Here is a 13,757-nt window from a genome sequence, read left to right on the forward strand (position 1 = left end):
AGGATCTGCAGCTGTCAAGTTATGGAGTTCAATGTAGCTAAATGTGAGGTGATGTACTTTGGGGAGAATAACAGGAAGGCAGAGTACTGGATCAACGGAAAGATACTTGTTAATGTGGATGTGCAGGGGGACCTTGGAGTCCATGTACATAGATCCCTGAAAGTTGTCACCCAGGTAGATAGTGCTGTTAAGAAGGCATGCGGTGTGTTAGGTTTCATTTGTAGAGGGATTGAGTTCCGGAGCCGCTATATCATGCTGCAACTATACAAAACGCTTGGAATATTGTGTACAGTTCTGATTCCCATATTTCGGGAAGGATGTGGAAGCATTGAAAAAGGTGCAGAGGTGATTTACCAGGATGCTGCCTGGTCTGGAGTGACAGACTGAGAGATTTGGGTCTGTTCTCATTGGAAAGAAGAAAGCTAAGAGGAGATTTGATAGAGACATACAAGATAATCAGAGGATTAGATAGGGTACACAGTGAAAATCTTTCCTGGGATGATGACATCAACTTGTACGAGAGGGCATAACTATAAATTGAGGGGTGATAGATTTAAGACAGATGTTAGAGGCAGGTTCTTTGTGCAGAGAGTGGTAAGGGTGTGGAATGTCCTACCTGCTAATGTAGTCAACTCAGTCACATTAGGGAGATTTGAACAATCCTTAGATCAGCACATGGATGATTTTGGGATAGTGTAGGGGGAAGAGCTGAGAATAGTTCACAGGTCGGCACAACATCGAGGGTCAAAGGGCCGGTTCTGCGCTGTATTGTTCTATGTTCTCTGTTCTAAAGTAGATGGCAAACTGTCTATAACAGCTGCAGCCTATCTGGATGCTGCGGAATGTAGATTAGCAGTCACTTTGGTCAAGGCTGGGTTCTATTTCCCAATATGCTTTAATCATTGTCCATGGTAAGTTTATTATTGTCCATCAGAAGTTCATTATTTTGGATGGTTCTTCTGGTCACAGGAGGGCAAAACACATGAAGAACACCAATGCCGGACATAAAACTCTGTACGGTGAAGAGACAGTTTACTTCAGGGAACAAAGTTTTATGTAGGAACCAGGAGAGTGATTCTGCATGGGTAAGAGACATGGTCGATGTGAAGTCAGATCCAGTGCCATATGAAGTTGGGGTAGGTGTGATGATCCTGAACAAGCACGTGAAAGCACATGATCCTGAAAGCTGCAAACTCGCAAACAATGTGTGGGCAAAACATACTCTAGCACCTGCACTGATATTCCAACTGTTCCAGAACCTGTGGGCTTTCCCAATCCATCAAGCGTTGAAGATATCTCAGAATTTGAGATGGACCAGGTGGAATCCGCCGCCTGAAGAAGAGAATGAATTTCTTTTGAGATGCTCCAGGTGCAAAATGTAAGCCACTATGCATTACACTCTACCTGTATTACAGGCAGAGTTGGAGGAGCAGCTACAAAACAAGAAGAATAACAGGGGGAGGAATGTAGTGATTGTAACAAGATCAGCCAAGTAGACATCATAGAATATGAATTCCCTTTTTTGGGCTATCAAATCTGTTCCAATCGGTGCCCTAGCTGACATATAAAAGGAGTGTCAGTGGTTCTGTTCACTGTGAGAGCTGGCTCTAAGGAAGTTAGATCAGTGTCAAGGATTTTCCACGTGTAAATAAAGGGTGAGTTATTTCACAGGTGAAATAACAGCTGGGTGGTTCATCCAGTTTCATTTGTTTCTGACCTTGCAGCAATTTATAATCACTTACTGGCCGACAGGCTTTCAAAAGGCATATAAAAGTCAACCACGTTGTTTTTGGTTTGGGCTCATTCGTAGGCCAGACTAGTTAAAACATGTTTCGTTTCCTCGAGGCATTAGTCAATCAGATTTTTACAACAATGAATTCAGGGTAGCTGATACTGAGGCAAGCTTTTAATTTCAGATTTTTTAATGCATATAATTTAAATTGCATCAGCTACAACAGTGGAATTTGAACCTTTTGTCCCCAGTGCCTTAGGATTACTAGTCAATTAACATTACCCTTGTATTTGTTACCAACAAAATCAAGAATCTAATATAGTCGCAAAAAAGACTGTATATCACTGTGACCATTTGCAACTCAATATATGTTTGTAAGTATACATTTCTTCTTGTCCAGTTTCTTAACTCCATGAGCTGTGTGCACACCAACCTGTCTTGATTTAACGTTTCTGTCACACACTCTGTGATTGGCTTGGTGTTTTGGTCAAGAAACAAGTAGCTGAGAATAAGAGATGTGACGTTGTGAAAATAGTTCTTCCAACAGCTTAATTCTGCTCCTGTACTATATATACTGATTTTATCACCTTTTTGCTGTTATCACCCATGATGATAATTAATTTGCCATTCAAGTATTCCCACAAACGAATCTACAAGACGTTGCAACAAGAGATTTGTTTTTATATTATTATAATCCTCAATATTTTCAAAGTCTGGTGGAATACAAATTATGTTCAACTACTGCTAAACCATGGTTTAATTTACTGACATCCTAAATTTACTAGGTGGATAAAGCTGGTTGGACATTGGATGAAGTTGATCTGTTTGAAATTAATGAAGCTTTCGCTGCACAGTCAATTGCTGTTGTCAAGGAACTTGGTTTAAACCCAGAAAAGGTGAGATGTAGAAAAGAAAATTATTTTAATACTAACTGAGATGGCGTACTTGGGAAAAAGCATATTTTAGAAACCAAGAATTGTACAAGAATTGTAGAAGCTATATATTCAAGCAGGTTGAAAGGCGTTTGTGTCATGATCTCTCTACAGTCTGCAGCCTGTACACTGTGTATTCCCTTAAAGATTGCCACCTAAGTCATCTATGCCTCTCATTTAGTAGCTACTGATTTGTCAGCTGCAACAAGCTCCATGAAATATGGAGGGAGTGTCGTTGCCAGTGTCAAAAACAGACTCTTCTTTCAAGCAACCCTGATGTATTTTTTTGTCCAAAACATCAGAGAATATCACAGCTCCATTGCATAATAATTTTAGCTTTGGATGTTTAAGATCTTTTTATATCTGATCTATTGCTCAGGTTCTCGACTTTCCATGACTGCTCCTAGAAGGTGCCAGACCATATTGGAGAATGGCTGCAAGATCATTAACTGTCCTCTGTTCTCTCCCTCAATCAAATGCTATTTCTTCATCTGAGAGTCGGGCTGACTTTTAAAATTGGGGTATTGCAACAAAGCCACCTCATGTTCATACATTGTTTTTAAATCAAGGATGGTATCAGAGAGAAGAAATTACTCTTTTTTTGTCACCAGCTCTCTTCTTAATGGCTGAGGTCAGTTGTCCAGATGGAATTGTGTTTAGCTAATGGAGCCCAGATTATGCATTGGAGTTTATGCTGCGGACTGCACAGGGAAACACCTTGCTTTAATTTAGAATCATTGAAATATTTACAGCAAGGAATTGTTTTTTTTCCACATTGAGTCCATGTTGGTTCTCCATGATGCAATCCAGTCAGTCTCAGATTTAATTAATTAAAATGCCCATCCATTTTCCTTTTGAAATTGTTGATTATTTCTGTTTTCTCCAAACTCAGAAGCAGTATGTTCTCTTCATTACCTCTTACTGTGCAAAAGATTCCTTCTCAAATTCACTTTGCATTTCTTGTGTCCTTAGCACTTGTATGACTAACTAATGGGAACAATTTTTTTTGTCTATATCCAAATCTGTCGTAATCAAATCAAACACTTCCATCAAATTTGCCCTCAAGTTCTTTTAAGCCAAGAAGACAAAAGCAACTTTTCCAACCTAATCTTGCAACAAAAATCTATGGATATTGAATCATTCTGGTAAATCTCCCCTCGTATCTTTCAAGGATCTTCACATCTTTTATAAATTGGAGCCTTGTGATGAGAATTGGGTGTACTTGGAGCCTTACCAGGCATTTTTAAAAGTTCAGCATGATTTCCTTGTTTTTACACTCAGTGTCTCTGTTTTATGAAGCCCTAAATCCCATTTGCTATGTGAACTGCCATTTAAAGATCTACAGTAGACAAACATAAGCTAGAAGAACACAGCAAGCCAGGAGATGGAGAAGTCATCATTTCAGGTATAACCCTTTTTGAGTCCTGAAGAAGGGTTGCACTCAAAATGTTGACTTCTCAACCTCCTGATGCTGCCTTGCTTTTAACCTCCTAGTTGTCTACTTTGAATTCTAGCATTTGCAACTTTTTTGTTTCTAATCTTTAAAGATCTATGTGCATGCAATCCAGGTCCCTCGGTCCCTGAATAATCTTTTGCCTTTTCCAATCCCTTCTGCTAAATGTATCACTTTGCATTTCTATGTATTAAATTAGATTCAGAGTAAATTCTAGCTATGAAAAAAAGTGAGGACGGCAGATGTTAGAGATCAAACTTGAAAAGCGTTTTTTATATTCGTTCACAGGATGAGGGCGTTGCTGGCCAAGCCAGCATTTATTGCCATCCGTAATTGCCCAAAAGGCAGTTAAGAGTGAACCATATTGCTATGGATCTGGAGTCACATGTAAGCCAGCCCAGGTAAAGATGGCAAGATTCATTCCCTAAAGGACATTAGTGAACTGGTTGGGTTTTTTCAACAATTGACAATGGATTCATGGTCATCATTAGACTCTTCATTCCAGATTTTACAGAGTTCAAATTGTACTATCTGCTATGGTGGATTAACAGTCTAGCGATAATGCCACTAGGACATTGCTGGAAAAGCACAGCAGGTCAGGCAGCATCCAAGGTGCAGGAGAGTCAATGTTTTGAGCATAAAGCCCTTCAATCAAGCTTACGCCTGAAACATTGACTCTCCTGCTCCTTGGATGCTGCCTGACCTGCTGTGTTGTTCATTGCCATATGTTTTGACATTAAATTCCAGCTGCCCATTTTGCTAGCCTACCTGTGTTATACTGCAGGTTATTCATGTAATCCTTACTGTTTGCCACTTGTCCATGTTTTGTATCAATGGCAAATTTTGAAATTCCAATCTACATTTGAGGATTAAGTAATTAAAGAGAGAGCTAAGAAGAGCCAGGAGGTGACATGAGAAGTCTTTTGCGTACAAGATCAAGGAAGACCCCACGGCTTTCTATAGCTATATCAGGAATAAAAGAATGACTAGAATAAGGTTAAGGCCAATCAAACATAGTAGTAGTATGTTTTGCATGGAGTCATAGGAGATGGAGAAGTGCTAACTGAATACTTTTCATCAGTTTTCACTCCAGAAAAAGACAGTGTGGTCAAGGAGAATACTGAGATACAGGCTACCAGACTAGATCGGATTGAGGTACATAAGGAGGAGGTGTTAGCAATTCTGGAAAATGTAAAAGTAGATAAGTCCCCTGGGCCAGATGGGATTTATCCTAGGATTCTCTGGAAAGCCAGGGGAGAGATTGCTGAGCCTTTGGTTTTGATCTTTATGTCAGCACTGTCAATAAGAAGAGTGCCAGAAGACTGGAGGATAGCAAATGTTTTTCCTTTAATGAAGAAGGGGTGTAGAGACAACCCTGGAAATTATAGGCCAGCGAGCCTTACTTCAGTTGTGGGTAAAGTGTTGGAAAAGGTTATAAGAGATAGAATTTATAATCATCAAGAGAGGAATAAGTTGATTAGGGATAATCAACATGGTTTTGTGAATGGTAGATCATGCCTCACAAACCTTATAGAGTTCTTTGAGGTGGACGAGAGTAAACTAGTTGATGTGCATATGGATTTCAGTAAAGCGTTAAGGTTCTCTTTTGCACAAACTACAGAGGCATGGGAATGATGGTGATTTAGCCATTTGGATAAGAAATTGGCGAGCTAAAAAAAGATTGATGGGTAGTTGATGGGAAATATTCATCCTGGAATTCAGTTACTAGTAGTATACTACAAAGATCTGTTTTGGGTCCACTGTTTGTCATTTTTATAAATGACCTGGATGAGAGTGTAGAAGGATTGGTTAGCAAATTTGCGGATGACAATAAGGTTAGTAGAATTGTGAATAGTGACGAACGATGTTGTAGCTTACAGAGTGACATAGATAAGCTGCAGAGCTGGGCTGAGATGTGTCAAATGGAGTTTAATATGGGAAAGTGTGAAGTAATTCACTTTGGAAGGAGTAACAAGAATACTGGGCTAATGGTAAGATGTTTGGTCATGTAAATGAGCAGAGGGAGCTTGGTGTCCAGGCACATAGATCCTTGAAAGTTATCACTCAGGTTGATAAGGTTGTCAAGAAGGCATTTGTTAGTAGATCATGGTTCCAAATCTTTGGTGCGGCCATGTTTGGAGTATTGCGTACAGTTCTGGTACTGAATTATAGGAAGGATGTGGAAGCTTCGAAAAGGGTTCAGAAGAGATTTACTGGGATGTTGCCTGGTATGGAGGGTAGGTCATATGAGGAAAGGCTGAGGGACCTGAGGCTGTTTGTGTTAGAGAGAACAAGGTTGAGAAGCGATTAATTGAGACATATAAGATAATCAGAGTGTTAGATAGGTTGGACATGAGAGCCTTTTTCCACGGATGGCAATGGCTAGCACAAGGGGACATAGCTTTAAATTGAGGGCTGATAAATATAGGACAGATGTCAGAGGTAGTTTCTTTACTCAGAGAATAGTAGGGGTGTGGAACGCATTGCCTGCAACAGTAGTAGACTCGCCAACTTTAAGGGCATTTAAATGGTCATAGGCATATGGACGAGAATTGAATAGTGTAGGTTAGATGGGCTTCAGATTGGTTTCACAGGTCGGTGCAGCATCAAGGGCCGAAAGGCCTGTACTGCGCTGTCATGTTCTATGTTTTATTAACTTTTCCAAGCTTCAACCTCTCCAAGTCTTTTTTGTCCTGAGTATTGTTTCTGGAACTTTACTATTGCTGTTAAACCTACTGGCATGTGGTTGCTCGACCAGCCTGAGCCATTTCTTGAATAAAGATATCACATTTGCATGGTCCAAAAGTGTGTCACACACTTTGTTACCAATACACCCTACTCCACTTCTTATTATACACTTACTATGTAGGTACCTGTAGAAGATTTTTGGGTTGCCTTTTATATTAGCTTCAATTCTATTCTCATATTCTTCCCCTGCCAGTCTACTTTTTCTCTTCACCTCCCCTCTGAATCTAAGTGTTGATCTAGTTCTCACTTGACACATTCACTTGTATACTGTGTTTTAATTTGTTTCAGTGTAATCTCTATCTTCCTTGCCATTCAAGAAGCCCTGTTTTTGGTTTAGCCCTTTAATGAAATATACCTAAATTGTACCCGATGCATCTCTTCCTTGAAGATCACCTATTTTTCTATCAGTTGTTGGTTTCATTTTATTTTGAATAGATCCCTTCTTCTTGCATTGAAAGTCATGCTGATCTGATCTGATGAAGGGCTCTGGCCCGAAACGTCGAATTTCCTGTTCCTTGGATGCTGCCTAACCTGCTGTGCTTTAACCAGCTCATGCTGATCTGATCTAAACATTCTACTTCATGCCATTTCCTGCTTTTTTTCATTACTAATATAAAAATATGATGACCCTGCTTAGCCAAGTGCTTATCCACAGGCCCCTAGATGGTGAGATAGTCATAAAGGTGCTGGATGAGTAATTCTGAGGCCCAAACAATAAATGGTAGCCCAGCTAGTGTGTTCCACATCCCATGAGTGAATTTTTAAAAAGTCCTCTCCAAGTCCAAGTCCTTTGAGTTGCACCTATCTTCATTGAATAGGTTCATCCAGTTCCATAACTGGTCTCAATTCTTCAAGGATCTGAAACCCTCCCTTCTGCACCCTATCTCAAGCATTGGTCCTGTGCTTTTCCAGCATTGGTCCTATTTCCTATTTTTACCCCAGCTGGCAAAAGGCACTTGGAGAAGCAAGTTGTATTTTTTAATCTGGAATAAGCCCTTATTCCTGATGAAGGGCTTATGCTCGAAACGTCGAATTCTCTATTCCTGAGATGCTGCCTGGCCTGCTGTGCTTTGACCAGCAACACATTTGCAGCTGTGATCTCCAGCATCTGCAGACCTCATTTTTTACTCGTATTTTTTAATCTGCTTCTTAATTCCTGAAAATCCATCAATAGGACCTCAATGCTATTTCATTGGCTTCAGTGCAACATCTGACTCACTCCACCCACAAAGTATTCTTCACCCTTTCTGATATTGTCCTTCTCCTTCCATTGTGCCAGGTAGGCAGCACACCATGCAGAACTCTCAATGACGTTACAAAAATCCTTTGTTTCCCCGACTCTGGAATCTCCTATGACAGCTTCATTTTTACTTTTCACTGTAACATCCTGTGCACTCCATGTTTGTAAGTGCCATAACTGGATTGCACTGCACTCCTTTCATCCTTGAATACATACCCAAAAGGACCCTCACCAACATTTACAGGTGCACTATAGAAAGCATTCTGTCTGGTTGCATAATGGTCTGGCAGTAACTGCTCCATCTAGGACCATAGGAAAATATAGAAAGTTGTGTGCACAACCCAGACCATCATGGTATGCAACCTCCCATCCATGGACTACATTTATACTTCCTGTTGCCATGGAAAGGCTGCCAACATCATCAAACACCCCTTCCTCTCTGGTCGTACTCTTTTCCATTCTGTTCTGTCAGGCAGAAGATAGAGAAGCTTGAACACATACACAACTGTACTTAGGTACATGTGACTACAATAAATCAAATCAAATCACTGTTATATACCCTGAGATCTTGTGCATTTCCTGCTTTTTTGTATTCTTTTGGATAGGCCCTGCCTGAGGGTTGACCATATGATCCTTCCTGCTGCCTATGAAGTTTAAAAATCCTGACCTGGAGCTGATACATCTGAGGACACTTCCAAAGCACAAGTCCTTCAAGACACTTGAAGTGTCCTGAAGTTCTGCAGTACACAGATAACATCGCTAGTACAGCACAGTCCTTGATGTTATGCTGGGCTTCTACCCTACTCTAAAATCAGACCAACCTACATACTCTTCATTGTACTATCTTCCATATGCCTATCTAAGTGTTACTTAAATGTCCCTAATATATCTGACTCTACTATCACTGCTGACAGAGCCTTTCATGCATCCACCACATTCTGTGTAAAGCACCTACCTCTGACATCCCTCCTAAACCATCCTCCAATTACCTAAAGTTATGCCCATTCATGGTAGACATTTCCGCCATGGGGAAAATGTCTCTGGCCATGTAGAGTCTTTGCAAAGTCTCTGCAGACACTATGCAGAGTCAACCCACGTAAGGCTGCTGAACTAGCTAACATCCCTGGCAGGGTTCTCCAGGATGCTCTGATGTACTGGCGGATCTTCCCACAGGCATCTTCTTCAACATCTCCCTGACTTGTGCCATAGTTTCAACATGCTTCAAGACCGCTACCATTGTCCCCGTGCCAAAGGAGTCTTCAACATTCTGTCTCTACGACTACCACCCTGTTGCGCTTACACCCATCATCATGAAGTTCTTTGAGAGGCTCATGATGAGATATGTTAAGACCCTGCTACCCTATTCTTTGGACATCCTGCAATCCATGTATCGACCCAAATGCTCAACAGATTTTGCCATTTCCATCGCCCTCCATCTGGCCCTCACCCAGCTGGAGAAGAAAGACACCTACGTCGGACGACTGTTCATAGACTTCAGTTCTGCACTTACCACTTTCATTCCTCAGCATCTGATTGGAAAGCTGAGTCTGCTGTGTCTAAATACTTGCTTTTCTAGCTGATTCCTGGACTTCCTTACAGGGAGAACTCAGTCAGTCCAGATTGGGAACAACATCTCCAACACCATCACACTAAGTACGGAGCCCCGCAGGGTCATGTGCTCAGTCCACTGCTGTTCACCCTGCTGACAAATGACTGTGCAGCTATGCAAAGGCCGAATCACATTATCAAGTTCACTGTTGATACGACTGTAGTGGGTCTCAGCAGCACAAACAACGATTCAACATACAGAGAGGAGGTGCGGTGTCTAACGGATTGGTGCAGAGCCAACAACCTGCCTCTGAACGACTTCAGGAGGGCACAGAGCAACCACTGTCTGCTGGACATTGACAGCTCTCCCATGGAGATCATGAAGAGCACCAAATTTCTTGTGGTATTCCTGGCGGGGAATCTTACCTGGAACCTTAACACCAGTTCCATTGCCAAGAAAGCCCAGCAGAGTCTGCACAGGCTGAGGAAAGCCCACCTCCCATACCCCATCTTCACTACATTCTACAGAGAGTTCATTGAGTCCAAAGATTGGACTCTTTCCCATCTGAAATTCTTTGCACAACTTTGAATTAATGCTAGAAAAGTGGCTATTATTTATCATTCTTCCATTACACTGTAACTTGCGTGTTTTGCACTTCTTATGCACTTAATGCAGTGTACAGTTGTGTGGTTTGTGCTGTCCGTGTAGCACTCCTGACCTGGAGGAACATTTACTCATTTTTATAGAATCAGTTATATATGGTAGAAATAGCAAATAAAGAGCTACTCTACTCTCTACTCTGCCAAAAATCCTGCCTTTAAACTTGGGTCCTGCATTCAAATTTGACCTTCCAAAGTGAATCACTTAACGCTTATCCAGGTTGAACTCTATCTGCCACTTATCAACCCAGTTCTGCATCCTGTCAATGCCCTGTTGCCACCTACAGCATATCTCCACACTATCCACAACTCTGTCAACCTTCGTGTCATTGGTAAACTTACTAGTCCACCCTTCCACTTCCTCATCCAAGTCATTTATAAAAATGGCAAAGAGCAGAGTTCCCACAATCGATCTCTGCAGATCACTGATCCTCAGGCTGAATACTTTCCATGTGCCATCACCTTTTGTCTTCTATGGGCCAATTTTATATCCAGACACTCAGAATTTCCTGTATTCCATGCCTTCTTACTTTCTGAATGAGCCTACCATGGAGAACCTTAGGAAACACCTTGCTAAAACCCACATACACCACATCCACTGCTCTACCTTCATCAGTGAGTGTTGTCACATCCTCAAGGAATTCAGTTAGGTTTGTGAGGCATGACCTGTCCCACACAAAACCATGCTGACTATCTCTAATCAAACTATGGTTTTCCAAGTAATCATAAATCCTGTCTGTCAGAATCCTCTCCAATACTTTGCTCACCACTGATATTAGACTCAGTGGTGTGTAATTTGGGAATAACACTTGCCCCCTTCTAATCGTTGTCATCAGTGGACAGTCAGGATGCAAAGATCATCACCAAGGGTGCAGCAATCTCTTCCCTTGTTTCCTATAGTAACCTAGGATATATCCTGTCTGTCCCAGTAGATTTATCTATCCTCGTTTTTTTCAAAATTTTCAGCACATCCTCCTTCCTAACATCAACCTGTTCTAGCATATCAGTCTGTTTCACGCTGTCCTCAGAAGTGTCACGGTTCTTCTCAATGTTGAATTCTGAAGCAAAGTATTCATTCAGGATCTCTCCTACTTCGCCTGACTCCAGGTGACTCCCTCTACTACCCCTGATCAGCCCTACCCTCAATCTGGCCATCTTCTTGTTCCTCACTTAAGTTTTCCTTAATCCTACCCACGAAAGCTTTTTCATGCCCTCTTCTAGCTCTCCTAAGTCCATCCTTCAGTTCCTTCCTGGCTACCTTACGACCTTGTAAAGTCCTGTCTGATCCTTGCCTCCTCAACCTTAAGTAAGCTTCCTTCTTCCTCTTGACTAGATGTTCCACATCCCTTGTTACTGAAGGTTCTTTCAACGTTTTGCTTGCCTCAGAGGGACAAATCTGTCCAGCACTATCAGCAAGTGCTTCCTAAGCAACCTCCACATTTCTGTCATGCATTTCCCTGAGAACATCTGTTCCCAATTTAAGTGCCCCAGTTCTTGCATTGGAATTCTCCCTCCCGAATTAAATACTTTCCCATACCATCTGCTCCTATCCCTCTCCATGCGTATAGTAAAGGTCAGGGAGTTGTGATTTGTATTACAGAAATGGTCTCTCACTGAGAGATCTGACACCTGTCATGGTTCGTTGCTAAGCACCCAAATCCAATAACATGTTAAAAAAAATAGTTTGTTTTTCACTACTGGACATCTCTGGTTGCATCCACTATTGCAGATCCACATAATCCTACAATTGGTGAATTTGCAGTTTCTGTAGAACTGATACAGTTGCAGCTGTAGAGCACAACAACCAACCTCCCTGGATTTGCAGTTATATCTCAAATCACCCTGACTGTAATATTGACTCAGATATTTTTGTTATTTAGAAGAGACAAATTGAGCAAATTTTAAATGACTCTGCTGAACCATCGATGATTATCCCTCTCATAGCCTAACTATAAGGGAAAAACCTTTTCTCATCTCCTGTACAATTCACTCTTTCCACATGCATATATTGTACGTTCAGGGAGGTTGATAGATCAACCTTTAAAGGACAACAATTGAAGGACAAAGGACTTTCGTTTTAGAAAAGATTAGTGTTGATTGACATTAGATCTGATTGTTCTTTTGTAGGTCAACATCCAAGGCGGCGCTATTGCTTTAGGTCACCCCCTGGGAATGTCTGGGTGCCGTATCCTGGTTACACTTCTCTACACTTTGGAGAGAACAGGAGGAAATCGTGGAATCGCTGCTTTGTGTATTGGTGGAGGAATGGGAATAGCCATGTGTGTTGAAAGGCAATGAATCAAATTTGTGCTTTAATGGCAAGAAACCCACTGCATATAATTGAGCATGCAATTTACACTGCTGCCTAGCCATAATAGAATGAAAGAGTGATTGCAAATTGTTATTACTGATTTGATTGTATTCCATGAACATCTTTGCCCAAAATTTGCTTTAAATTATTGTGAGTCTTCCGTGCATGCAATTGTTAATGTGTAAGAGATAATTTGATAATGAGCGAAGAGATGCCGTGAATTATAAGTAGCGACAAATAGCTAAGCAATTTCTTCTGTTCTGCTATTAATCTCATTACCAAAGTTTGTCATCACTAGTGTTTCAAAAATGCTACATTGCATTGGAAAAACAAATTCAATACATCAGAGAACATAATGTTGTATGTAAAAACTGTGTTTTTGTGACTTTCCACTTTGAAAGTAGTTAACAATAAATGATAATTATTCTGTTCATGTACATAAAGCATGTACGCTGGATGCAAATTAAAATGGCGATAAAACAATTATCAGCAAATAATTAGGGACTGGAACTAAATGAATGAACCAAAAGAAATCCTAGAACACGGTGGCACAGTGGTTAGCACTGCTGCCTCACAGCGCCTGAGACCCGGGTTCAATTCCCAACTTAGGCGACTGACTGTTTGGAGTTTGCACATTCTCCCCGTGTCTGCCTGGGTTTCCTCCGGTTGCTCTGGTTTCCTCCCACAGTCCAAAGATGTGCGGGTTAGGTGAATTGGCCATGCTGAATTGCCCGTAGTGTTAGGTAGGGCTAAGTGTAGTGGTATGGGTGGGTTGCACTTCGGCGGGTCGGTGTGGACTTGTTGGGCCGAAGGGCCTGTTTCCACACTGTAAGTAAACTCATCTAAAAAAACAACTTATAAAGTGCATTGCTGGACTTGATTGTCACTGAATCAGAATACGCAGCCAAATAAACAGTATTTCTTATCAGCAAAGAGGAAGATCATCAAAATTTAATTTGTTATGATTTACTATAAATTCCCATTTGTTCCCAAATTTCCAAATGTTCCCAAAACCAATAGGAGATACCAGTGAAATGTATAGTCAGATAGAAAATAAAGTCATGTTGGAGCAGAAAATCAAAGCTTTTGGCAAATATTTGGAAATTGATTATGCATTCTTCAACCAGTAGTAG

At 41.1% G+C, this 13,757-nt stretch overlaps 1 protein-coding gene across 2 annotated transcripts in view; it reads left to right on the forward strand.

The window, feature by feature from the left end:
* acat2 (acetyl-CoA acetyltransferase 2) overlaps positions 1-13,067 on the forward strand; it is a 111,442-nt gene extending 98,375 nt beyond the window's left edge. For both annotated transcript variants that reach the window (XM_060830988.1, XM_060830989.1), the window contains exons 8-9: positions 2,518-2,628; positions 12,441-13,067. In XM_060830988.1, the coding sequence (XP_060686971.1) occupies positions 2,518-2,628; positions 12,441-12,611 (282 nt within the window). In that variant the 3' untranslated portion in view covers positions 12,612-13,067. The remainder of the gene's footprint in view (positions 1-2,517; positions 2,629-12,440) is intronic.
* The last annotated feature ends 690 nt before the right edge of the window (positions 13,068-13,757 follow it).

This window comes from Hemiscyllium ocellatum, chromosome 10 (genome assembly GCF_020745735.1).
Source record: "Hemiscyllium ocellatum isolate sHemOce1 chromosome 10, sHemOce1.pat.X.cur, whole genome shotgun sequence".
Classification (NCBI taxonomy): Eukaryota; Metazoa; Chordata; class Chondrichthyes; order Orectolobiformes; family Hemiscylliidae; genus Hemiscyllium; species Hemiscyllium ocellatum.